The sequence below is a fragment of the Juglans regia genome, chromosome 8, assembly GCF_001411555.2.
Source record: "Juglans regia cultivar Chandler chromosome 8, Walnut 2.0, whole genome shotgun sequence".
Taxonomy (NCBI): domain Eukaryota; kingdom Viridiplantae; phylum Streptophyta; class Magnoliopsida; order Fagales; family Juglandaceae; genus Juglans; species Juglans regia.
The window spans coordinates 12,294,868-12,321,875 of record NC_049908.1 but is presented as its reverse complement, the minus strand read 5'-3'; the positions used below and the strand labels follow the sequence as shown (position 1 = coordinate 12,321,875).

The 27,008-nt window shown below is 34.5% G+C and overlaps 2 protein-coding genes across 3 annotated transcripts; both read right to left on the bottom strand.

Moving 5' to 3' along the window:
- Positions 1-820: 820 nt before the first annotated feature.
- On the bottom strand, positions 821-4,424 carry LOC108994451 (probable E3 ubiquitin-protein ligase ZFP1). Of its 2 annotated transcripts, none has more exons than XM_018969675.2 (6): positions 4,211-4,424; positions 2,804-3,614; positions 2,024-2,430; positions 1,788-1,889; positions 1,423-1,590; positions 821-1,245 (listed from the first exon to the last, which is right to left on the bottom strand). In XM_018969675.2, the coding sequence occupies exons 2-6, from the start codon at positions 3,600-3,602 to the stop codon at positions 1,114-1,116; spliced, it is 1,608 nt and encodes a 535-aa protein (XP_018825220.2). In that variant the 5' UTR covers positions 3,603-3,614; positions 4,211-4,424; the 3' UTR covers positions 821-1,113. The 2 variants fall into 2 exon arrangements, with proteins under 2 accessions (XP_018825220.2, XP_018825219.2); XM_018969674.2 differs by having other exon boundaries at positions 2,804-3,611.
- Positions 4,425-21,730: 17,306 nt separating this feature from the next.
- On the bottom strand, positions 21,731-22,177 carry LOC108994466. The gene has a single exon (XM_018969690.2). The coding sequence runs from the start codon at positions 22,175-22,177 to the stop codon at positions 21,731-21,733; it is 447 nt and encodes a 148-aa protein (XP_018825235.2).
- Between the last annotated feature and the right edge of the window lie 4,831 nt (positions 22,178-27,008).

Genomic DNA, 27,008 nt, shown 5'->3' with positions numbered 1-27,008 from the left:
TAATAGCAATAAACTTTGGGATTGAGCTGGGTATGAGAAGGGTTATATTAGAAGGTGATTCCAAAGAAGTTGTTATGAACATTCAAGAACAAAAGGAAGATGACAGTTACTTTGGGATGATTATCTCGGATATTAGATCAAGGATCAACCGTTTTGATATGTGTATTGTTAAAAATGTTCATAGGAAGCCAATGTAATATAGCACATAAACTGGGTAAAAATGCACTGCATGTACAAGAGTGCATTGTGGAATTTGAGGAAACTCCACACTGTTTTGGCAGTCTGTAACTGTTTCAGTTATATGAAAAGTGTTCTTTTAAAAAAAAAAAATATTGGGTAATGAAGAATGATGGACTGGTTTTCTCACGGCGGAAATGATATATGTCCCACTGGGGCTATCGCTGGTAGCCCTCGCTCTCAATTTTTTATTTTTTTATTTTTGTTTAATGATTAAGGATGTATTTTTTAATAATATTGTGATTTTTTTAAGTATTTTAAAATGTTAAAAAAATACATATATAAAAAAAAATCCTAAGACTAGCGGTGGCTCCCAACGAGAGCTGGGAGCAGTGGCTGTAGCGCCACTCTTTCTCACGGTGCATGGAATTGCGTTCTTGAGTTTCCAGTAGAAAGTTCTAGAATAGCAAAACCTCCCAAAATTACATACGGTCTGATAAAAGCATAGTCCCAAATGTAGTCTAAACTCGCAAAGTCAATTAAGCAATTACAAAAGCATGTATATGGATATTCAGGGCTAAAAAAGATGCATGCAAGCTCATGATATACCGCCATGGACATTGATTAGAAAAGCTTAAATCAATTCATCAACAAATACCAATGGATTTTCATTGCGATCAGGTTCATCACATATGATAGAATAAAGCATACAGAGCATACTGTTTTTGTTTAGGCAATACTCACACGAGAAAGTGCGTACAGTTTTCCAGAAACCAGCGAATAAATGAGTGGGGCAATATAACTGTTAGTCCTACGCGCTAGTACACGTTCAAAATATCAACTTGTTACTGCAGTGAGCTCTAAAGTGAAAATACAAATGGAAAAGTTTTTCACTTTAATCTTCCAACTCGCACCCCATTTCTATGCATCCTTCCTTCATGCGGTCAGTGCTTCAGATTTGCATATGGGGCAGACATTCCTAACCAGCAGCCACTTCTTTAAGCAATCCGCATGATACTCATGCCCACAATCAAGAAGTCCTATATTCTCTTGGTTCTTGTATTCATCCTGCAAATTCATAAGAACCTATATTTTTAGTAGGAAACTGGATTAATTTTAACCTAAAGACTAATCCAATATTCTGAATTGCTTTGAGTTGTACGTGATAGTGTCGGGAAACATAGTAGCAATATGAGCAGATACAATTTAAACTTAACTCTCAGTTGACAGTAGGTTTTAAGGTACCTGACATATAACGCATAAATCAGGCTCCTGATCCTCACAAGTTGCCTCCTCCAGATTGTTAATAGTAGCGAATGATTCATAAGTTTTTGTCCTTAATTGACTTGTGATCATTTCCATCGACAACCCAGTGTTTATGTTGCCAATCTGTTCCCCCAATGCAAGCAGCTCCTGAGGGAATAAAAAATTTCCAGTTAAGAAGTTTTTATAGAGGTCTACAAAATTTGTACAGATTCAAAATCATGGAGAACATGACCAATTTTTCAAACCTAAAGGACTATCACCATGCAACTCTCCTTGTTTCAATTATCTACGCCAATATACTTTTCCTGGTAAGGATTATACGTAATTAGATGTCCTAAGCATACCTCATAAGACACGTGCTCTTCAACATCCAACCGTGTGTCTCTGTTATGGTCCATCAGGTTCACCACCTGATAAAATTCTGGCAGATCTATCACGGCAGTTTCCTACACATTAACCAGAACAGTTTATCCAACTTATCAAAACAAGTAACATGAATAGCCACTTACATAAATAAAAAACCACTACTTATTTTCAGAAAAAAGTGAAATAAGAAGGGCACAATAGAAGAGAATACTACATCAGCCCATAGAACTCTCAAGTGCGGCAAGCTGTGTTGTCTAAGAGTTGCCTCAGGCACAAATCCCCTTCTGTGAGGATGATATATCTGAAGTCCACTTGATTGAACAGATACAGGATGCCTATGACCCATCTCCAAACTGTTATGAGCAGGACGCAGAGCACGGCGCGAAGGATTTGTGGGAATTCTATATGAAGCTGCAGCCACTTGGGGGTGAGAATTAATATTCTGGCCTCTCACTCCTTGCATTGGCAGGTTTGGATGATGATGATTGTGGTGCCGGTGGTTGATGGGAGGAGGATGCGGAAAACTAGGAGAACTGCTGCTGCCAGCTGTCTCATGGTATCTCTGCATACCAATGCTCCGGGTATCCATAGAACCTCCATTGACATTGCTGCCCGTGATGACTGTGAAAAAAAAAATGGTATCGAATTAGTGGAAAATAGCTTAGTAACCATAACATAGGCTGGATTTGTCGCAACAGATCTTCTCAGGAAACAGACACTTTAGTGTTATCTTTGAATGGTAACAACCATGCTTATCAGAATAGGATTGACTAATCAATCTACACGAAACCAATAGAACTGCTTTCACAATTTTTAGGGGAGAGACAAAATCCACAAAACAAATTCAATAGCTTTTTTGCTAATTCTATCATGTAAACCTAAAAATAGCTTGCTGCAGATCAATGAGAAATATGAGCTTCCTGACATTAAATTACTACCATTGGTAAACCTGAGCAATAGGGAGGAGAAATGAATTAGGGAATAAATGATTTACCATGCACGTAAGGTGTTGCAGAAGCCTGGTTCCAGGATGAAGTACCCCTATCACCAGGATGACTGCTCAACTGGTGGTCCAACGAGAGAGTACCAGCTGGTTGAATATACTGAACCGTATTATTGTCTTGAATCAATTGAGTATGATCATGGAACCTAAGAAAATCCATCCCAGTAAAGCCTGATCTGTTCCTCAAACTACTTGGGTGTCCTACTCTTATGATTGATGGAAAACAAGGCCCTCTATACTCAGGCAGGGCAAAAGGTGCAGAATCAATCACAACAACTCCTTCAGGATGCCTATTATTTGAGGGGGCAACTGAAGAACTAAAGCTTGACGAGGAATTACCATGTTGAAAACTACCAGAAATTCCTTCAGAATATTCTCTCTCGCGTGGAACCCTGACATCATCCCTGAAGTGAAAGTTCCTTCCATGCTCATCTGCAGAACCGCCAATGACTCCATAATTGCTGGAAGATGACAACTGACTGGAGGCCCCAAATGAAGGTGTCATGTCAGAAGACTCAGAACAACAAAAGTTAGTTGCAGGTGCAACACCTAGATTATGATGATGCTGAATTTCATTGAACTGCGTCATCCCAGGGTTTATGACATTGTCACAGTGGTCTACTACAAATTGGGCGTCGACATTAGCTGCGTTATCTGAAGCTGATGCCATTGTTCTGATATTAGGTTGTGTTAAGGATGCAGGGTTCTCAGGACGGATATAATTCTGGCCATGTCGACCCGATTCAAAATCAGTCATCTGATTAGTGCATAGCTTATTTCTTTGCCCCATGTTCTATGCCTGCTGTCAAGCCACAATACTAACAAAAATTAGTCTAGTCAGGGGAATAATATACCATAATAACAACAATAACATTGATAAATATGTACGGTTTCAACACAGAACAAAAAAACTCGTGTTTTTATTTAACTTATTAGGGGATGGACCATATGACAATCTAAATTTCCGTAAGCATGTTATAGCTTCCGGTAAAGCATTCCAAGTTCTACACCAATAATATGGTACAAGGAACTCAATCTACAAGGACGCTACCATGTTAAATCGGCTTTGAGAGAGAGAGAGAGAGAGAGAGAGTTCTGCAGACATGAGTCTTCAATGGCATCAAGAACCCCCAACGGTATACAAGCAACAGTAAAAAAAAAAGACACGCTTCTGAAGTATCTCGTCAAAATCAATATGAGGAACATCCATAAAGATCTTGCTCTCTTTAGTGCTCTGAAACCGATCCTAAATCCTTTACTTTCTCCTCTACAATCTATCAACCCCATGATGAGTTCTCGCATGAATAAACTTCGGTAAATCTTTGACAAACAAGAAAAAGAATAAATCTTTTACACTGTATCAAACCAAACAAGCAAATACCCAGAAGAAAAATTTACCGATAACAAAAGTATTCCCTCTCTTTCAACCAACCAATGCCGAAGAGAGATGTAAACCAAGAAAGATGAGCGGCCGTGCGCCGGTGCTTTTTATTTTTACTTTTTGAGACCTCTGCGTCGGTGCTGGAAGCTAATGGCTTGAGACGCCACAGAAGCTAGGTGCTTTGCTTTTTCCTCGACAACTATGACGATGTTGATCTGATGGGGTTAGCGGCATGTGTTTATATACTGCAACAAAACGCATGCAGGGAGGTTTCCTGTCGATTTCGGGTTTCGTGGAGCGAAAGTATTACCGTTTGAGTGCGGGTTTTATAATTTCCAATTTAAAAAAAGAACACAAAAAATGCTTGTTCGTGGGATTGAGATCTTAATTCTTGCTGGATCAAATCCCATGACTTTCCGTGATTTTCGTAAAGAGTCGTAACACTCTCCCTCCTCCACTTGATGGATAGTACATTTTACAACTTTTTTTATTTTATTTTTTTATTTATATTTTTTTAATATATTTTAATATTTTTAAAAAATACACTAATACACTTAAAATCACTTTCTTAATTATTTAGTAAAAATAAAAATTTTTCCCAAGCGGTCAAGTTGAGCGGTCACATTTGGTGGGCAAACTAGCTTTTTCCTTTCGTAAAATAAGAGTTGCTTTGATTGGTTTGTGGATGGGGTATACATACCATAATGTCATGGAAGGTCCATGAGAAGCCCGCGAGCGAAAAACTTCAACTTCTTAACTTTGCCACTTTGCACTCAATTGATTTTCTATTAATTAAGAGCAAAGTGATAAAAGTAAGAGGTACTTCGACTGGCCCGGGGATGGGGCATATATATCATAACATTATGGAAGTACCATGGGAAGCCCGCAATTGAAAAACTCCAACCTTATAACTTTGCCACTTTGCACTCAATTTATTCTCTACTAAGTAAGGACAAAGTGATAAAAATAAGATGTCTTCCGATTGGCCCACAGATTGGGCATATATACCATAACGTCATGGTATTACCATGGGAAGCCCGTGATCGAAAAACCCAAACCTCATAATTTTGCCACTTTACACTCAATTGGTTCTCTACTAAACAAAGACAAAGTGGTGAAAATAAGAGATGCTCCGACTGGCCTAGGGATGAGACATACATATCATAATGTCAAAGAAGTACCATGAGAAGCTTGCAAGCAAAAAACTTTAACCTCATAACTTTGCCACTTTGCACTCAATTGATTTTCTACTAAGATAGTCACTTTTATAGATTTATATTTAGATATTCGTATGTTGTACTATCTAATTTGCTTCGTTCACCATTAATACATATTCTTGCTGCACTTCCTATATCATCCATTATCGTTCGTCTTCTACTTCGCACAACTATTTCATCACTTTTACTATCACTACTTTGTTCACCATCATGATGCATTCTTCCTACACTTCTTATATCATTTATAATCATTTGTCTTCTACAACATGCTAGTCTAGCATTTTTCATTTTTAATTTTATTAAAGAATAGAAATAGTCACAAACTTAAAACTATTAAAATTATCACAAACTATTAATTTCCGTCTTGATCTACCTGGATATGTCTTTTTTAATTAAATGCATGAGACTTTATCGGTTTGTTTTTTACATGTGAGCCTCCATAATCCACATGCTTGATAAATACAAAAGAATGAAAACTGAGACGGTGGCCAAGCGACCAGAAATTATCATAGCATGTACTCTTTTTTTTTTTTTTTTAAATCATGGGATTGGAAAAAAAAATCGTACCAACTTTTCATTAAATGTCTTCACTTACACTACACATTTCAACTGAGCATAGTAAAATCCTTGCTAGTAATTATAAGAAAATGGTAATACATTGATACATTACATATTCATCAAATTAATTATTGTCAAAAAATTGCTAACAAACATAAAATTATAAAATACAAAGTTTTAATCGAAAAATAAATATCACATGCCTTCACTAATCTGCTAATCACAGCTCCATTCCTCAAAATCATTCCAAGTCTCAAAATTATCCCAACTAATCCAATTATTGTCAATTCCTTTGTTCGATGCCATTTCAGATTTGTATTGAGCTTGTAACGAAGGTGGATAGTTTAGAATAGTTGGAATATAAGATTATGGATCAGTAAAAGGGTCTTGATATATTGGATCTGATTGGCGGCCTTCAGACTTTACATTGAACATTCATCTTGTGCATTGCAATATCATTCATTATAAAACCATGCTTCCGTGAACCATTATCTGATACGCAATCATCCCAGTTATGTGCATTAGATTCCCATGATGACTCAAATACAGTACCAATGGTTATTTAAAGGCATTAGAAAAATAGAATGTCGTTTAGTGTACATGTTTTGTGTACATGCCACCATTTTGACCACCTTTTTTGGTATGATCAACTTCTTCGATCCTTGGTATAGGGGTGTTTTGGTTGTCTAGCTATGTCATTACTGTCTTCATCCGAGTTTTTCTCTGAGATTGCATAGCATAAACAATTTTATATCTTAGAATACTTTCTCTAATATCTTTTTTCATGTTCGAGATTCTTTATCAGACTTTTTACATTTTCAATATAGTGGATTCCACCCACAATAGCTTTCAGTGGTTTATCATTGGGATGTTGAAGGGATCGGTGATAAATGTATAGTACAACTATTGTTGATAAACTCAGAATCTGTCTCTTTAAAGTTTTTCCAATGTCTTCTAAATTGGATTTATCTTTTCACTTTCTCATATCCTGAGAAGAATACATATACCAGATATATTTTAAAATTCAAATGCATATCTAAAAAAAATAGTGTATAAATAAAAGATGTGACGATTAGTTTAACTTAATATATGCAAATTATTCAAGTCACAAATAAATACATGATGACAATGATCACCATAAAATGTATTCTACCCATCTCTCAATTCGGAAGTGTCAAGAGGAGCAAATAAAACTATGAACTATTAACCTGAAATGGATAGCTATAAGAACTCTCCAAAGTCCGAGGTCCGTAATCCCACACTCAATTCACAAAGAACCCAACTTAGCTCGAGATTTCAAAAAATAAAATATTTAAACATGACCTTTATGTCACTAAATTTCTAAAAATACATGTCACTAATTGAGTATATTGTAGAAAATAATTTAAAAATTTTTGAGTTTTTTATATAGAACTAATAATAATATTATTTAAATATTCTTAATAGATCTTATTTTTGAATTATAACTCAGTGAATAGTTATATTTTATCTAAATCTATTGAAATAGAAAAATTATTTACATCAACTTAGTATTTACATCATCCTCAACATACAAGGAGAGTGTAGGCTGATTAATAGCATATCTGTAGTAATATATTTTAACTGTCATAAAATTTAAGTGTGATTCTCATAAAAACAGAATCCAAACTAAAACAAATTCAAGTGAAAAGAAAGAGGAATCGGCGTGGTCTTACCGAGAGAAGATTGGAGTGCGATGGTGGCAACTGGGCCGGAACTTTCTGGGTTGCTCAAATGGTCTTCCGACTCTCCCTGTGATGTTTGATGGTGAAGCAGGAGCAAATCCCACAAATTAAATCACTATCGTAGATGAAAAATTGACAGAGTAGAGAGATAGAGCCAACGCCCATTGTGGAGGAAGGGAAAACTCGCCTTCGATGCCTTCTTAGTTTCTCACGATGGCGGTGAGATAAGTATTTCAATTTGAAGAGAGATTGCTGCGGTGGCCTTGCTGGGTTTCTCAGTTTTTCTGTGTAAGGCTCTGTCAGGTGCTCTATTTGATTTTTGGAAATAGGGACTGTATTTTGAGGACTGGATGGAGCGCAAGTTCTGGCAGCTTGTTTGAACGGCAAGAAAGAAGTGATGATCAAGAGAATGTTGTTGGCATGGCTTCCGAATAGTTTTGTCGTGGGCTCATGCAAAAGCCAGAAATTGGGTCCATTTTGTATCCGTGAAGCATGAAACATTGCAAGGAAGGAAACGTTGCGATGCTTTGAGTTTTTGTCGAAATGTCGTTGCGATGCTTCAAATTGTTGCCAAAACGTTGCGAGGAAATCAACACAGTTTTCACGGAAACAATATACGGTTGTAACAATTGGACTGCTTATCTCTAAGTGCAAATAAACGGTTTAAGGTGATTTATACGGGACAAATTCCAAGTAAGCAAGTTTTATCATGAGTTTTGAGATGGTACCGAGTGAAACAGTAATGAGTGACAAAAAAACCGCTCATGTGAAGCCCTGTGGTTTACGTGCTACCGACACCTTGCATCCGATGGCTTGCGTTGGGCTGCTCTTGGCATGGCCTAAAGAGGTGGACTGCGCTGCTGGTGGGGACTCCCGGAAGGATCTGCAGTGGCTATATGCTGTGCTTGCAGGAGCTACCAATTGCTCTGTTTTCGGGTGGAAAAACAGAGGTGTTTCGTGGCTTACAATGGAGGTCACAGGGAAGTGTTGGGCGGTGGTAGGGCAGTTTCCAGTCGGTGGAGGATGATCTTGTAGCGGCCTCTGTGGTGGCTTCGGGTCGCAATAGAGAAAGTGGAGATGAGAGAGTTGCAGAGATGTTCTTTGAAACATGGTAAGGCATTGCTTGCTTGACTTTGCATATCCAGTCGCCCTGTGTCTCTGTCTACGTTTGTATATGCATAGCTTCCGTGCTAGGATGCCTAGGGTTTTTCTTGAACATTAACGTCCATATGTTTTATTTTCTATTACTCCAACGGAAGGATGCAGTAGAAATTGTATACACACAATTTATCTCATATGCATTATGTTTATATGAAAATTTAGAGATGGTAGCACTTGCACAACCGTAAATAGATGAGCAAGTTACAGTTTTATACTGATGAGGTGAATCTTTTTACATGATCTGTGCTCTCTTTTTCTGTTAATGTGTCATATGGAATAGATTGCAAAGGCCGTCAAAGATGATGCCCTTGCACATCAAACAATAAACATCAACAGCGCAAAGATTGTCACGAATACATGAGGATGGTGAACTGCGGGGAAGTATCGGGTTGAGAGGGAAGGAAGCACAGCGTGAGAGAGAGAGAGAGAGAGAGAGAGGAAACTCACTGTGAGACCGCGAGAGACGTGCGACGGACTGGGGGTACCGAAAACTCTTTGGCGGCGGTTTCTATGGGATCCCGACGTGGTGAGGTCTCACTGATAGTGGCTTGCAGCGGTTCAAGGTGGAGAAGGCTTGTGCTCTATTTTCAGGAGCGAGGAACAGAGGTTTCGCGTGTGGCTTTGCTGCGTGTGGGAGTGGTGTTTTCCGACGTGTAGGGTGCCGTGAAGGGGCAAGGGTGGTGATGGTGGTTTGTTGGGCAGCGTGGGCTACCAGTGGTGGTATGGTTCGGTGGGGATTTTTCTTCGTCTATATATTTTATTTTTCTTTTCTCACGGAAATTGAGTTTCCATAGCATGTTTTTACCTTTGACATGTAAAATCACAAAAATATCTTTGCTTCAAAAACAGATTGACTGGGGCATAGCATTCGCCGCTTCACGCACGTAACCCTTCTGCTTGGTCACTTCTCTTTTCACTTGTGCAAGTCTCTCCAACCCTTTCATTTCTGAATTTTATGGTATGAATGCCAGGAAACTTTACTTTTATATAATTAAATAGATATATAGAGAGAGAGTACTATAGTTTTGTCTACGTACGAGCAGTGTTGATGGTATTAATTCGATCGCATAAAGTTCTTTGTATGTGACCAATATATTATATATAAACATGCATGCTCTGATTGGCTAGATTCTTAAACGATTAATCATCAAACTCATGTGTTTTAAATTATGCCTCCAAAACCATGCTCATAGGAATAGCACAGGACAAAAAAATAAAACAAAAAATAGAAAACAAGATCATCAATACAGCTTGATGAGTGTGTGTGTGTGTGTGTATATATATATAGATATATATATGCTGCATGCGTACGAGAGGAGTGTAGCAACGAGAGGAGACGAGGAAAACTCATACAAAGGACTTGAAGATTCAGAAATAAACTTTGATGTGGATGATTTCTTTGATTTCTCCAATGAGAGTCCTTTAAATTTAGAGTGGATTAGCAAATTCCTTGAATTGGATTAGGGATTCAGTGATGTATTGTAAACTGCATAGCTATTTGTTTTCACCCCTTGAACTCGGTGAATTTCTTGCCATCCAGAGATGTGTCTAGTTTTTTTCATAATTTATCACCTCCTTCTTTCATCTTTTTTTTTTTTTTACTCATGAATTTGGTAACATTCATGTAGTGTATCAGCTCTCTGGTATGCTGAAACTATAAGTCACTACCATTGATTGGTCCAAATCAGTTCTGAAAGGGAGCACTAAATTGCAGATTTTTTCGATCGGTTACACAGATTATTTGGTGATGGAAACGAAGGATGGTGCAAAGAGCAAAGAATGATGATAAAAGTGATGGGAGAACCTAGCTAACATAAACATCATTACAATAGATGCAGAGCAATCATAAGACATAAAAAAGAAAAAAGAGCATGCAAAAAAGACCCAACATATATGTTAGATCTGGGCTCATGTTCAACAAATGACTAAGGTAAGATGGCACAAATCTAAACAACAAAATAAAGCCAAGAAACTTAACAAATAGAAGGTTGCAAGGCAAAAGAAAGTGGAAAAATAAGAATCTCTACATACAATAAAAAATCAACAAATATTTCAATATGAATGGGAAGGGAGACTCACAACAGCCGGTTGAAGATGAAACTAGATAATCATATAAAAAAAATATTAAAAATTGAGTTAGATATATAACAAATTGAGTTAGATATATATTAAAAAATATATTTCAAGTTTCATAGTTACCTTCAAGATCCATTGATTCTACGTATTCTTCTAACTCCCGGATGTCCACAAGTTTGGTTATTAACCAATTTTGGGTGCAAATGAGAGCTTCGACAATTTCTGGAGACAATGAACTCCTAAAAGGATACAAGATGCGACCTCCAATACTGAATACGGACTCCGAGACAATAGTGAAAATGAGGATGGCTAACACATCACTTGCTACCTCAACAAGGACAGGATAATTGGTGGCATTAACTCTCCACCAATCCCAAATATCAAAACTGGGTGATTTTTGTGCACACCCCTTCGACAATACTTATCTAGTTCTGATTTAAACTCCATAAACCCTAGCTCCTACAGGTATTTCTCTAACTTGATATCAAATTTAATCGAGGTAGTAGTAGAAGTAGAAGTAGTGCTTGACCTCCCTTAAGCCACATTAGAACTCCCCCCACTAGCCACACGAAATTTGTTACACTGTTCAGTCAAGTGGCTTAACAAGAGTTTAACCTTGTCTTCTATCATATCCGCCAACTCATCTCATTTGCACTGTTTCAACCAAAACCTCATTGACACCATTTTGTATCATGGATCAAGCACAAAAGCAACATATATCATCAAGTTGAACAGATACGTGCTATCCCAATACTTGTCATACTTACTTTTCATATTTATGTCCATAGTCCAAGTGATAATATCATGAATCTTACACATGTCATTTAATATATCTTCAATTGTGCAGAGTTCCTGAAAATATACATTAGTCATCACAAACAAAGAACCAGAAATGTTCAATATAACATCATAAAATATTTTCAGCAACTCTACAAAAATATGTATTTTTTTCCAATCATCACTAGTGAGGTTTATAAATTCATTATCCATATACATATAATAGTGTTCAAAGGCTTGTTTGTGTTTTTCAGTGGTACTCAACATCAAATATGTGGAGTTTCATCTAGTAGGAACATCCAAACAAATCATCATCCCACTAATATTTCTTTTACCGCACAAGCCTTAAACTTAGCAAACCTTTACGATGAAGACTTCACATATCTGATGGCATCTCTAATCCCTATTAGAAACTCATAAACATCTCTCAAACAGTCCATAACAATCAAATTCAATATATGGGCAGCACAACACATGTGAAGAAACTCACCACTCAATATGGTACAATCACTATCATTTATCATCTTCCTCGTGTAATCAACAACAACATTATTATAGGAGACGTTATCAAATGTGATAGTCAAAATTTTATTAATTTCTCAATCATGCAACCCCAAATCTAACATCCTCCCAAAAATTTTATTATTATTTTATGCAATCTCCAGTTGCAATCAATAAAATATGCAATATTGCACATGTAGTTCATATTTTGCACTGATATCCAAATATCGATGGTTAGACAGATTTTTTTACTATCCAACAATTTCTTTAGTTGCATCTTCTATTCGTTATACAACTTAATACAATCTATTTTTAAAGTAATTTAGGATGGCAAAGTAAATCGAGACTCTAAATCAGCCACGAACTCAACAAATTCTTTGTGCTTCACTAGCCTAAAAGGAAATTCATACCTAATAAAAAAAACTTAACGGTTGGCACCCTAAGTTTTTCTGAATTATACTTCACTATACCTTGTGAGCTACACACTATTCCCTCCTCATCCCTCTTAACACTAGAGGATTGACTTTTTTCAACTCCTTTAACTCGAAGAGAGGAAGTCTCACATGCATTCTGGAGGTGGTGTATCATAGATGAAGTGTCATTCTTGTAGTGACAACTGTATAGTTTAGCGCAATAGTTGCACTGAGCTTTTATGTTATCGTGGTCAATAGGTTGTATTTTAGTAAAGTGTTCCCAAACTACCGATTGGTTACTGAGTATGTTTTTGGATTTCTTGGGTAAATGTGGGGTAGAATGGGTAGGGTGTTGTGTATAGGAGTGTAACCGGTCTGGTTCGGTCTGGTTTTGGATAAAATCTAGGACTGAACCAGTATGTACCGGTTTTGTATTTTTCAAATCTGATTACGCAACGGTTACCCTCCTAAACCAGTACTTCCGGTTTCCGGTCCGGTTTTTCGGTGTTTTTAAAATGTAAGTTTCACAATTTGTCATTAAAAATTTGTTTATAAAAAAAAAAATTGATTTAAAAAAAACTGTTTTATACTTTTATTAATATATTAGACTATATAATAGTATTAATATTAGACTATTGGTATAGTTATAAGTTATATATTAGTATTAGTTATAAACTTTTAGTGATTTAGTATTAACATTTTATGTAATAATTTATAAATTATAATAAGAAATTATTTCATATATGAATATATATTATATATAAAATTTCACATAAAAATTTATAATTATACATTATATATAAAACTTATATATATTAATATTTAATATATATAAAATATTTTGTATAAAACTTATATATAAAAATATTATTTTTTATTTTTTTTAATCAACCGGTCCGGTCTGGTCAAGTCCAAAAAATCCCAGAACCGGAACAGGACCGGAACTGACCGGTTTTTACATTTTAAAAACCGGTTTCGGACCGGACCGGTTCAAAACCGGTAAAACCGGTCCGGTTCGGTCCGGTCCAGACCGGTTTTCCGGTTTTTCGGTTTGAGTTTACACCCCTTGTTGTGTATATGTGGATGAAGGGGTTGAAAGACTCACATGATCCTCCATATCCATTAGAATAGAAGAGGAGTCACCACCAACCCCTTGGGTTATACCAACATTACAACTCACAGAATCTTTTTCCATCTATTATTGAGTAATGAAACACAATAAAATAAAAAATCAAACAACAAATAATCTTAACCTATATGAATGTTTCATTGGTAAAAAAATATTTAAAGGATTCACAAGTTAGATATGAATATAAAAAAAAGACTCAGAATATATCTACAGAAAATTTAATTATGTACCTCATAACTCAGAGTAAGATGGTGGGTGCAAACTCAGGTTATTTGAAAAGTTGACGTGAAAATATATAAATTTTTAAAAATAGACATGAAACCTTACCAAGACAAAGTCCTTACCCAACTTAGAGAGTAAATATAAGATCCACAATCCTACCACAAGAACTATGTATTAGGTAATCTAGGAGAATTCCTAGTGGGGAGTTGAAGTAAGGATGTATGAGTCTGCAGCTTATCCCAAGCCCATCCGGACCGAACCGAGACTGAGACCGGTCCATGAAATAGAAGACTAAAAGTTTTCGGTCCGGTCCTGGGGTGGGGTTTTTCCACCCCGGAAGGACCGAATAGTAAAATAAAAAATATATTATATATTATTTATATAATAATTGTATAATTAATAATGTAACACTACAAGGAATCACCTTTCCCAACGATTCATTTTCGCTGGAAAAAATTATAAAATCGCTGCCTATCACCTTTCCTAGCGATTTATAAATCGCTGGATGTTCGCCGGTATGAAACCCTCACTTTTGATCTACTCCAATGGAAGCAAAAAATTTGCCAGTAAAAGGACCTTTTATCGCCGCAATTGCAAGATACGATTCAATTGTTAATCGTTGGGAAAAATTAATTCCAGCGACTTAATACTGTCGCTAAAAGAGGGAAAATCGCCGGAAATAAGCTTCAGCAGCGATCTCAAAAAATCGCTTCTATTGACTAAAATGTTTTGAAATAACAATTGCGGCGATAAAAATGTGCCGGTATAGATCAATCCCAGCGATTTAAAAATCGCTGCAATTGAGTTATTGGTTTTGGAACTCAATTGCAGCGATCATAACATCGCTGGTATTGATCTATACCGGCACATTTTTATCGCCGCAATTGTTATTTCAAAACATTTAAGTCAACAGCAGCGATTTCAAAAAATAGCTGGTAAAGCTTATTTTCGGCGAATATAACTCGCCGCAAATACCCTAAAATGCCGGGAAAAAAATTTCCTGCGATATATAATCGCCGCAAATAACTTTAGTGGGGAAAAAACATTTGCGGCGAATTTTAATCGCAGGAAGATATTTCACAAAATAAAAAAAAAATTCCACATAATTAATTCTGATGAATTAATTCAAAACCACAGTCGGCTTCAAAGTCTGCAAAACGAAGTATTCAACAACTTTAGAAGGTGATATTAAAGCAGCAGTGCGTTCACCATTAATAAAAAGCAGGGAGTATAATACATGAATATACACATCTCCAACACATATACACATATACACATCTAAACTTATAGGGACCTTAAGGCAGCTGATCATATGTAACTTAAATTCAAGGGCAACACAACCAGCTTGTACTAAACTAATACATGGAGTAGTATATATCTTTGTTGTAGACAGCTTCTCAAATCTTCAAGCTGTTGCACAGGCAAAAGCATAGATGAGAGTGATTGAGTTGTACGTACAGGCAATCTGGTCCAACACATTCATGCCAATGTCATCAATTCTAAGTAACAATAAATGGCAAAGTCATCATAGTCCAGTAACCAACGTTTCCTATCTAATATTGTTACTATAACAATTAAATAAAAGCCATAACTCTTGGATAAAAGAAAAGGCCATAGCTGTTAATGTTGTAGTCTCATTTATGCTTTATTGAAGCTATTAGATTTCAACTATTGATGAATAATTGAAAACAAGTATTCTCTTCACACACCTTAATTTACCCTCATAATATTTATGCACATGCTTATGCTAAAAACAAAATAAAGGATATGCATTATACTTTCTATTGACCATCTACAACTAAGGTAGATAAAAAAAAAATCAGCAGGATATATAACTCAAACAATTTAGTCCATTGACAGATAACATCATACTTCATCATACTCCCTAATTACATCAGAACATAACCTCTCCCTATTATTCTTATCAACATGTATCAATTTGCCTTTATGAAAATAAAAAAGCCCATGTTTGGTAGCTATGCACACTGTGAACATTTCTGAATTGCACAAAATCAGAAAACTGGATATATGAATACTGGCCTGCAATTAACTTTTGTCCACATTGAATTGCATATTACAAATTTTTTATGGAAAACACCAACTCTAACTACAAGTCTTGCTAAGTATAAACCACAACTATCATATATTTATATAAGAGAGACACACAAACATTTAAACCATGATTTGATCTAAATTTCTGGAAATATTAAGTCATATATGTGTGTGTGTGTGTGTGTGTGTAGTTAAAATATAATTTCAGAAACTTCTTTCATTGAGAACATCTTATCATACCCAACAAATGAAAGCTATTATTAATAGAGAAAAGCAACTTCTCATATGGTCAAAATAACTACAATCAACTAATCAATTATATTATGAAATGAAAAGTTTTCCTCTTCTTAGGCAGATTAAGGCTATTTTGGAAAATAATGAGCATTCAAGATAATCAAGCTTTTTGGATATTAAAGTTATATTGAATACGTTACCTCAATAGGCAAGGTACTTGGTGTGTTGCCTAAAACCCAGCTCTTGATTTAAATGAACTAGCCTTCTTGACTCCGACAACCCCACAATTGACCATTGCATGCTATATTGGACCATTGCATGCTATGCTCATTGTCAATTGACATCACACAATCACACTTTCTTTTATGATAGCTTCAAATCTGCATGGCTTGGACCAAATCATTGTATAAAATCAATAAAATTAACCAAATCAGTGTATAAGAGCAACAAAATTCAACCAAATCAATGTATAACATCAACAAAATTAACCAAATCAGTGTATAAGAGCAACAAAATTCAACCAAATCAGTGTATAACATCAACAAAATTAACCAAATCAGTGCATAAGAGCAACAAAATTCAACCAAATCAGTGTATAACATCAACAAAATTAACCAAATCAGTGCATGCATAACAACAACAAAATTCAACCAAATTAGTATATGCATAACAATAACAAAATTAAACAAATCAGTGTATAACTTTCAATGAGGAAACCAGGGATCCTTACAGGGCTCGGTGAGAGATCCAGAGGAGTCGGTGAGAGAGAGAGAGAGAGAGGCTCGAAGGGGGTGAGGGAGATGGAGCTGAAGTCTCCTAGGGTTTCGGGGACTGAAGGGACTGGGTGGGGGGAATTCGCAGAGAAGGAAGAGTGAGGGTAGGGGGCTTCGGGCTTCACAGAGAAGGGAGAGTGAGGGTGGGGGGCTTCGGGCTTCGTCTGGGTGAGTGAAGATTAAGGGCTTCGATGGTCTTCGTCTAGGAGGGGCTGCGCAGAGCAGGGAAAGTGGGTGGGGTTCGGTCTTCGTCTAGGTGAGTGAGGATTGAGGGCCTCTGTGGTCTTCGTCTGGGAGAGGCTGCGCAGAGAAGGGAGAGTTTCGTTGGTCTTCGTCTGCATCTGGGAGGGGCTACGCAGAAAAGGGATGGCTTCGATTTCGTCTGGGAGGTATTTGTACTTGTGAGTGAGGATTGAGGAGTGGCTGTCGAGGTGAGGTGGCGGTGGCGTGGTGGGGTCGCTGGCGACGGGTTGTGTGCAGTGGCGTGGGTTGAGGGAGAAGAGGGATTGGAAAGGCAGAGCGGGAGAGGGAAAGAAATGAGGGGAAATGTAAGGCGGGTTGTTTAAATTTAATTTCACTTTTCCGGCGATTTTGATTTGCCGCTAATAGTATATAATTTACTAGATATGCTCTTGCGGCAAAAATACGGTGAACATTTTCGCCGCAAATAGTATCTGTTGTTTAATTTGCGACGATATTAAAATCGCTGCAAAAAGTAAGAGTAATTTCTTTTCCATCAGCTGAAAAATTCGAGAAGGAAAGCAAGCGGCTACTTAGAAATCGTTGGAAATCATGTTTATTAGTGGTATTTTTGTTGCAACGATATTAAAATCGTTGGGAAAGGCCTAAATTTTCTAGAAGACTATTTCTAACGTTTTTTATTCGCCGCAAAACTAGCTATTATGGCAATTTTTGCATTCGCCACAATTAAAATATGGCTACAGTTTCTAATATTATTTGCGGCATTAAAAAATAGCCGCAAAAGGTCAAATAGTCGCCGCAAATGAGTGAACAGTAATTGCGACATCAGATTTTCGTATACATTGCTTTAGATTTTAGCGACGATAAGAAAATCACCGCAAATAAGGGTTAATTGCAGCGATTTTTTTGGTATCGATAGTAAAATCGCTGGAAAATGCGTTATTTCTTGTGGTGTAATTTTCATCTAACTTATCACCATTTACAATATAAAATTTTAAATATGTAAATTGTAATTACAAATTAATATTAATGTAATTAACTAATGTATGATATGAATATCAATTAACTAACCTATCACAAATTCACCATTAACTAATTACTAACATCTACATCTATGATCTAATTAAAGTTCTAATTTATTAGATAAATTTTTGTAAAATACCTAGGTTGCAACTTGCAAGTAAGTATAAAGCAATTACAAATATTAATGTAATTAACTAATGTATGATATGAATATCAATTAACTAACCTATCACCAATTCACCATTAACTAATTACTAACATCTACATCCAAGATCTAATTAAAGTTATTAGATAAATTGTTTTTGTAAAATACCTAAGTTACAAGTAAATATAAAACCGGGTACCGGACCGGACCGAACCGGTGGGTTTGATCCGGTTCGTAATCGATCCATTCGGTACCAGCTCTTTAGAATCGAAACCAATCCTAAACCGGTTTGACATCCATTTTCATATTTTGAAAATCAGTTTGAACTGAACCAGACCGGTATATTTTTAATTTTTATATTATATTATATGTTAAATTATAAATTAATATAATATGAAATATTAATCTTATTATTCTAGTAAATTAATCTTATAATATAAAATTAATTTAATATTTTATATAAGTTAGACACTACTTATATTATGCTAGTATAATTATGCACTAATACACTATTTTAATCTTATGATTCAAGTTTAAATAAGCTAGGAATTACTTATACGATACTAGTATAATTAAACACTAATGAATTAGTAATTATTAATAGCAAATACTAAATTCTAACAACTAGGTTTAGTGTTGAAAAAACTATAATACTAAAATTATGTAGTGCACATGTGTAAATGGTAAACCGGAAAAACCAGATCGGACCGAACCAAAACCGAAAAGATTGAAAGTTTCAATTTCGATGATAAATTGATCTGTATCGATTTTTAAATTTTCAAAACCGGTATATATCGGTCTGGTTCCAAAATTTATCCAAAACTGGACCGAACCGAACCAGTTACACCTACTTGTAGAGATAGGCCTTGCTTAGGAATCCTGAGTAAGAGCATTGGCCTTGCTCAGTGATCCCGAACAAGAGCTTATTTTCCTCCTCTACTCAATTATCCCTAGTAACTTCTTGTAAAGATCGACCTTACTCGGTAGTTTTGAGCAAGAGCACACTTTGTTTCTACCTAGTAATCCCGAATCCCGAGCATTGCTTGGTGATTTCGAGTGAGGGCTTATTTTCTTCCTCTGCTCGATTATCTTGAGCGGCTTGTGATGAAGATTGGCATTTCTCAATAATATTGAACATGGTCTTAAGGAGATAGACCTCACTCGGAAGTCTTGAGCAAAAACATACTTTTTTCTGGCTCGGTGATCTCAAATAGGGTCTTGTCAAAACGGTTGTGCTCGATAATCCAAGGCAAAAGCATACTTTCTTTTGACTCGATGATCCCAAGCAGGGTCATGTGAAAATGGCCTTGCTCAGCAATCTGGAGGAATAGCATATTTTCTTCTTGCTCGATGATACGAAGCAGGGTCTTGTGGAGATAGGCATTGCTTGGTGATCCTAAGCAAGATCATACTTTCTTTTTATTTTTAGTCTGATTGTTAGAGTGCGGCAATGGGAAAGTTTTAGAGCATGGCAGGCTAAGTGTCTCATGTTGGTTGCTCGATGGTTAATCTTAACGCACATTGTGCTGATTGGATGGTGAATGCCAACAATATGGTCGGATGACCCTCTCTTCTCAAGAGCTGGTTTACGGCGGCTTTGTGAGTGGGGATCACTATCTATCCTTATCCTAATAGTTGTGATTTTGAAGATGATTTCAACTTTATCACCAGCGAGAAAAGCTAATTTGTCATATGGCCATATCGAGGCCATCCCATGCAGGCGTTGTAATAGATTACCAAAGATACACCTGGAGATTTGTCGGTTGATCCACTGGTTCTTGCTCGCACTCGAAAGTGAACATTTTTCCCTTTTAATATAATTTTTCACGGATGACCCCTGGCATTGAGACGTTGGAATTTGTTCCAATCTTGACAATCATGCATGCCCTTCAAGTCATGGACCCTCTGGAACTCATCTAAGTCATGATCTTCTAACAGTTTTGACCTAAAATTGTTCAGAGACCCTTACATGCAGTCCGCCACTGTGCTAGTTATGCCAAGACCCAATTAATACCGTATTCTCACAATCTCATCCTGCAGCTCTCTACCGATCAGCCATGACATACATATTGCATTGTCCGTTTTGTTTTTTGATAAAAACAAAACGTGAACTATGGCTTTGCGGTCTAAAACCGCAACTGTGAAATATTTTTTGATAATTAATTAGGATATCAAGGAAGATATCGATGATGCATGTAATGTCCACGTGGCACGTGGTGCCCCTTTCATCATACGATCAGTGAATATTAGAGCCAGACATGATCTCCTTGCTAACTTGGGTTGTCAATGGCAAATTAACAAAACGGAAAGAAGTTGGCTGCAATGCACGAGGACCTAAGATAATTAATGCCCACTTATCTAAATTAAGAGTGGGGCTACTCTGCCGTTCTACTCTTATCGTTGGGTGTACTGTCCAGTGATTTTTTTTTTTTTCATATTTTTTAATACATTTTAATATTTTTAAAAAATAAAAAAAATACATTAATACACTTAAAATTACTTCATTAATCATTAATTAAAAAGAAAAAAAAATTTTGACCAGCGATCAAATAGAGTGGTCAAAATGAGAAGGCAAAGTAGTTTTATTCCTAAATTAACTTACCTAATAAGAACATATTAAAAATATAGGCCACCCACCCATTAGCCCACCTCTTCTTCTTTTTTTCTTTAATAAATTATATGTTTTGTTTTGTTTTGAAATTACTTGAACACTCTATTCATTTTTTCAAGTACCGGAGTCAGAGTGTAACGGCTCGTTTGGATAATGAGATGAAATAAGATAATATGAGATAGTTTTAAATAAGTGGAATAAAATATTGTTAGAATATTATTTTTTAATATTATTATTATTTTAGAATTTGAAAAAGATAAATTATTTATTATATTTTTGTGTAAAAATTTAAAAAAATTATAATGATGAGATGAGATGAGATAAAATGATTTATATATCTAAACGAGCCAAAAACTTGGCCCTTGAATTCTTAAAAAACTTGAGGTGGATCGGATGGCTGGTAATATTCCAAAACCTTACATAAATGATCAATCAATCATAACATGCATGCTGTGAGTAAGGCATGTATAAAAGTAAGAATAGCACCATTGGCAATTGTTTAGCACATCTCTCTCAGCGTATGTCATATACATGTATATATATACAATTGGAATGAACTGATGAATCGAGAGATAAACACCCCACCAAAACCTCCTACCCTTTTCTCTTTAAACCACGAGATCAGGGAAGAGAGACAGAGATAAGAGGGGGAGGAAAGTAAAGAAAACTATCATGAAATTAAACAAACATAAATATATGGGAAAAAAAAAAACTATGGAAAAGTATGGAGGGAGTAGTAGTTTAGGAAGCCAAGCATGTCTCCCAAAACTGCCTGCTCTTCTCTGCCTCAGTCATCATGATCAACTCTTTAGTTGATTCCACAGGTGCACTTGATTTCTTGGCCCCTCTAATTGGCTTCCAATATTTATCATGCTCACCATTCCATGCTAGGTAGCTATGGCCTTCCCCTTCCTCCACGAAAGATCCATCATCATCATCATTATCATCATACTTATCATGAACATGATATGTTTGAGGATCATCACAACAATCATCAAGCTCAAAAACTCTCGGAGAATCCGCTAAATCAAAATTACAAGACTCTGCATCGCCGTCCGCCATGGACACAATCATGTCATGATGATCACCCATGATGGGATTGAAATCATCCTCGGAGTCTCCGATGGCTTCAAACATCAAGAAAGTAGACACATCTACCAACTTCCTAATAACATGATCATCATCCATCCCTATTCACAAAAAGCAAGCAAGAAAGGAAGAAAGAAACCTCAACATGATGGATAATGAGATTGGTCACTCATCTTAGCTGGGATTAATGTTCTTAATTTCCCCATGCACCACAAGTCTGGGGTCTTCCTATATATACATAGACACAGCCACTTCAAACTCAAACCAGGAAAAGTAAAGTGGATGGGGACACGTGCTTGACCATTGATTAAATTGTGGTGGTTGACTTTCTACCACTTCTACCCTTCCCTGAAATTGATATCTTGCTTACAAATTTGTCCATTCAATGTCTTGTCGTGGTCAGGCCCACTCTTCTAGAAGGACAATCGAATAAGCGGCAGATCATGCACGTTATGGTTACGTGGCCAGATGGGTTATGCCCTCACAAAGCCCTAAAATAAACTAATGGCTCGTTTGTTTTTAAATGTGAAATGAGATGAGATTAAAATTAAAAAATTAAATAAAATATATTTTTTAATATTATTTTTATTAAAAAATTTAAAAAAATTAAATTATTTATTTTATTTTATATTAAAAGTTGAGAAAGTTATAATGATTAGATAATATAAGATAAGATAAAATGAGATGAGATGTTTTCTAAAAACAAACTAGGCCTAAAATTTAAATCTTGAAATTAGCTCTAAATAGAACTTGGAAAATAGATTTTGTGGCCGTCCGGAAAAATTGTAAAATTTATGCTCAGAATTCTTATGAAAAATATCTCTCTCAAAATTCTTGGAGTTCCACAAAAATCTGAAAGAAAAGTATTCCACTTTCTTAAATAAAAATTAAAAATTAAAAAAATCTGAAAGAAAAGTATTCCACTTTCTTAAATAAAAATTAAAAATTAAAAAAATCTGACCACAAATAGTTTTTGAAAATTTGAAGATATGACTTCCTTTGTCCTTTTTCTCAGTTGTTTTTTTTTTCCACCATAAAAAAAATGATTTGATGTTCTATTTTAGTCATATTGACATATTTAACTTTGACTAATTATCAATTTCTATAGAGATAAATATTTTTTAGATTTAATGTATATGAAATTGAATTATGTCTACAATATACATATACTCATATGAGCAAGGATATATACAATTCTATATTGTGCAAGTCCAATCTTTTTAAAAAATAATGAAATTCACCATTCATGTAGATTTTAAGTTTAACTATTTTTTATAAAAAGAGTGTGCAAGACTTGTATACTATAAAGCTGTACAAATCATCTCTCTATGCCTAAACATAAATATAAATCTAAATATATATATATATATATATATATATTTAATTAAATGTATACGCACCGAAACCCTCTAGCTAGAAGGAAGTTATTTATAACAAAGAAATTCTATTTACAGTCCTCAAGTGGGGACTGCATGTGCAGGCACTTTATTAAATGAGAGAAAACATAATTTTAGGAAGAATAATTTTGTAATTTTAAAAAATTTTAAAATTAAAATAGCCTAAACTTACATTGCAGTCCCCAAATAGAAACTGTATCTAACATTGCTCTATTTAACAATTACTGCACGCCAAACTGAAATAGAAGTGCTCACATTTTTTGGATTTTTGGTGGGGATACTAGAAGAAAAATGGGTATTTGTAATTATTTATTTACGATGAAAAGATTATTTATGTTTAAAATAGATTGTTATTTTAATTGTAAATAATTATTTTGTTAAAATTAAATAATTATAAATAAATAATTTCTTTATAGTGAAATTTCCCTTTTCGAGCCCTTAAATGAAATGAATAAATCTTTTGCAGTAATGGCCGACCAATCTGCAAAAATGAAGAAAGTTGATGAATGAGGAAAATAGAACTACTAATTTGGTGGTTGATGACTGAACAATTGGCAATTCAGGGCTGCGGAAAGTGTGAAAAAGAGAAATGGTGTCATATCACACGATTGAAACGCGGGTTAAAAGTACACGGTCCACAGCTACCAAACAAAGACCAAAACCCAAAAGGCACATTCCAACCAAAAAATATAAGAAAAGCAATATAGAATTTAAGAAAGAGACGGAAAGAAAACAAGAGCACATCTTTTGCATATCTATTTTATTATTCAAACAAAATTTTTATATTAATTTATACATATTGATTTAAATTAATATAAAATAAATAATTAAAATATTAATTTTTAAATTTTAAATTTCAATCCTTTATCTCTTTAACCTTCAGATTTAATCTAACGGTAAAAGTTTAAATATTGATTTAAACTAACATAAAATAGATAATTAAAATATAAATATTCTATCATAAACTTAAAATTAATTTTAATTTATAAAATATTAATTTTTCATCATTAAATAAAAGATAAAGTTTTACTAAATATTTTTAAGAGAATAATATTATCTCATACACTTAAAATCAACTTTAATTTATAAAATATTAATTTTTTATCATTAAATAAATAATGAAGTTTTACTAAACATTTTTAAAAGAAAAAAACTATCTAATTAATTTAAATTTTTAATGTAATTTAAATTTTATAATAAATTATGAACATAAATAAATAATAATTTTATTATTATACATTAGATTATTTCAATATTTAAAATTATATTTTATTTTTTTTCTTTAATTGGGTAGATGTGGCAAACGTATGTCTGTACAAGTCAATGCGAATGCCCAATAGTTTCCCTACACATCCAACTGTCCAAAAATCCACTCGCTTTAGCAGCAGCCTGACTTTTCAGGCAGCTTACCCTGCCGGTCATTGCAAATTTGATGCCAACTTTGTACATCTTCGTCCAACTCCAGCGTTACGTGCACTTAGGGCTGTTGAATGGAAAGAGATATAATTTTATAAATAATTATAAGAAAATTTATGAATAATAGTGAGATAGTTTGAGTTAAGTATTTTTTATATTTTTTTTTTAAAAAAGAGAAAGTTGAATAAAAAATATTATAAAATATTATAAAATTAAAATATTATTTTTATTTTGAGATTTGAAAAAGTTGATTTTTTTTTTAATTTTTTTTTTTTTTAAATTTGAGAAAGTTTTAATGATTAGTTTGAGAGTATTTATGTTTAAGTTATGTTTGAGAATGAGATGGAATTGGATGGGATGAAAATAATTTCCAAACATCCCCTTAATATCATCATGGCTGGCCATCAGACTGGATCAATACACAGATTTTTGCCTAAATACTTTGAATGATTTAACCTAATATTGTTGTTGAATAATTGTAACGCCCCATTTTCGGAAGTCCAGAGAGTTAGCTCTTAATACTTAATATCAACTTCAATAACATAACTATAATATCCAGAAAACTCCATAAAATGTTAATACATTTAATCAATCCAAATATCTATGTTCATTCATGGGGACAACAAAGAAATTTTCAATAACATAAATTAAAAACTCTCCAAAACTCGAAAGTATCCTTCACTCATCAAATCAACATACCCGAAAAATAAAATATGTTTACTAACTATGACTCTCAAATAAGCACTTGTACCTTCAGGCACTTATTCTACTTCGATCATCACACCTTACTAAAACTTCCTACTCTTGTTCTCCAACTGAACCATCAAAATTATCTGAAAAATATATGGAGATAAGGGGTGAGTTATCAACAACTCAGTAAGCAGATGACATATACTAGTGTGTAAACATGAGCATTTACAGAGTTCAGAATGCAGAACAAAAATATTTTCTTTTAGAATGCAGAATCAGAATAATGTTTTCAAAATGCAGCGTCAGAACATGTTATCAAAAATATCAGAGCAAAAGTTCGAAACTATTCATAATCAAAATCCCTTTGGCATAGCATAAACTAAAACATCACATCTTATCATATCATATTAGAACATATATCATGTTTAACCCCCGTGGTAGGGTTGTGAAAATCCCGGTAGCTAACCGAGTAGAAACAAAATATGAATCTTCCCCTTACTCATTCTCGGAGCCCCGAGTGTGCACATAGGAAAGACCACGTAGAAAACCACTTTCTTTCCAAAGTGGGTGCACCAGAAACAGAAAAGTTGGTACCAACCCGAACAGAGGCCACGGTTTTACACCCGTGGTAAGGTCAGAACGAAACAGAAACAAAAACAAAATATTATGCCAGAGGTTTTCAGAAATCACATCAAATCATATCAGAGTACATAAAATCTTCAGAACAGAACAAAATCATATCACAACATAATTTATACATAAAATTTCATATTCGCTGTATTTTTAAAGTTCAGAAACAGAATGTCAAAAATAAGCTCATGTCTACACCAGTCATGACAGAAAATAATTTCTTTTTAAACAGAATCTCATCAGTAATACAGAATAAATAACTGAGGTAGTTAAAATTTCTTTTCAAACTCAAATATGTATATTTTCCAAAAATAACCTCAACTCATTTTATTTTAATGCAAAGTCTAGCATAAGAATCCCGCTTACCTGGACTTCTTAGCTTTTTCGAAATTTTCCTCAAAATATCAAACAATAATTAATCGTCACCTATAAATAATCACATAATTCTCGTAAATTTCTAATTAATCTCATATTTCGATATTCAATCCTACGCTTCTAAAATAACCTATTAAATTCCTCAAAACCTAAAATTTCAAATCATCACTTTCTAAAATCATCTCTGTTGATTTAATAATTATGACAAAAATATTTAAAAGTCAGACCTATTTATTATTGAAAACCAACTATAAAGTTTAATACTGGATAATATAATTATCCCAAAATATTTTAAAATAAATCATAACTATTTTTAAATAGACTAAATCATATCTAAGTAAAAATAACATTACACCAATATTGTTTACTCTTAAAATAAATCTTTACTTAATAACTTGTTAAAATAATTTTCTGTAATCATA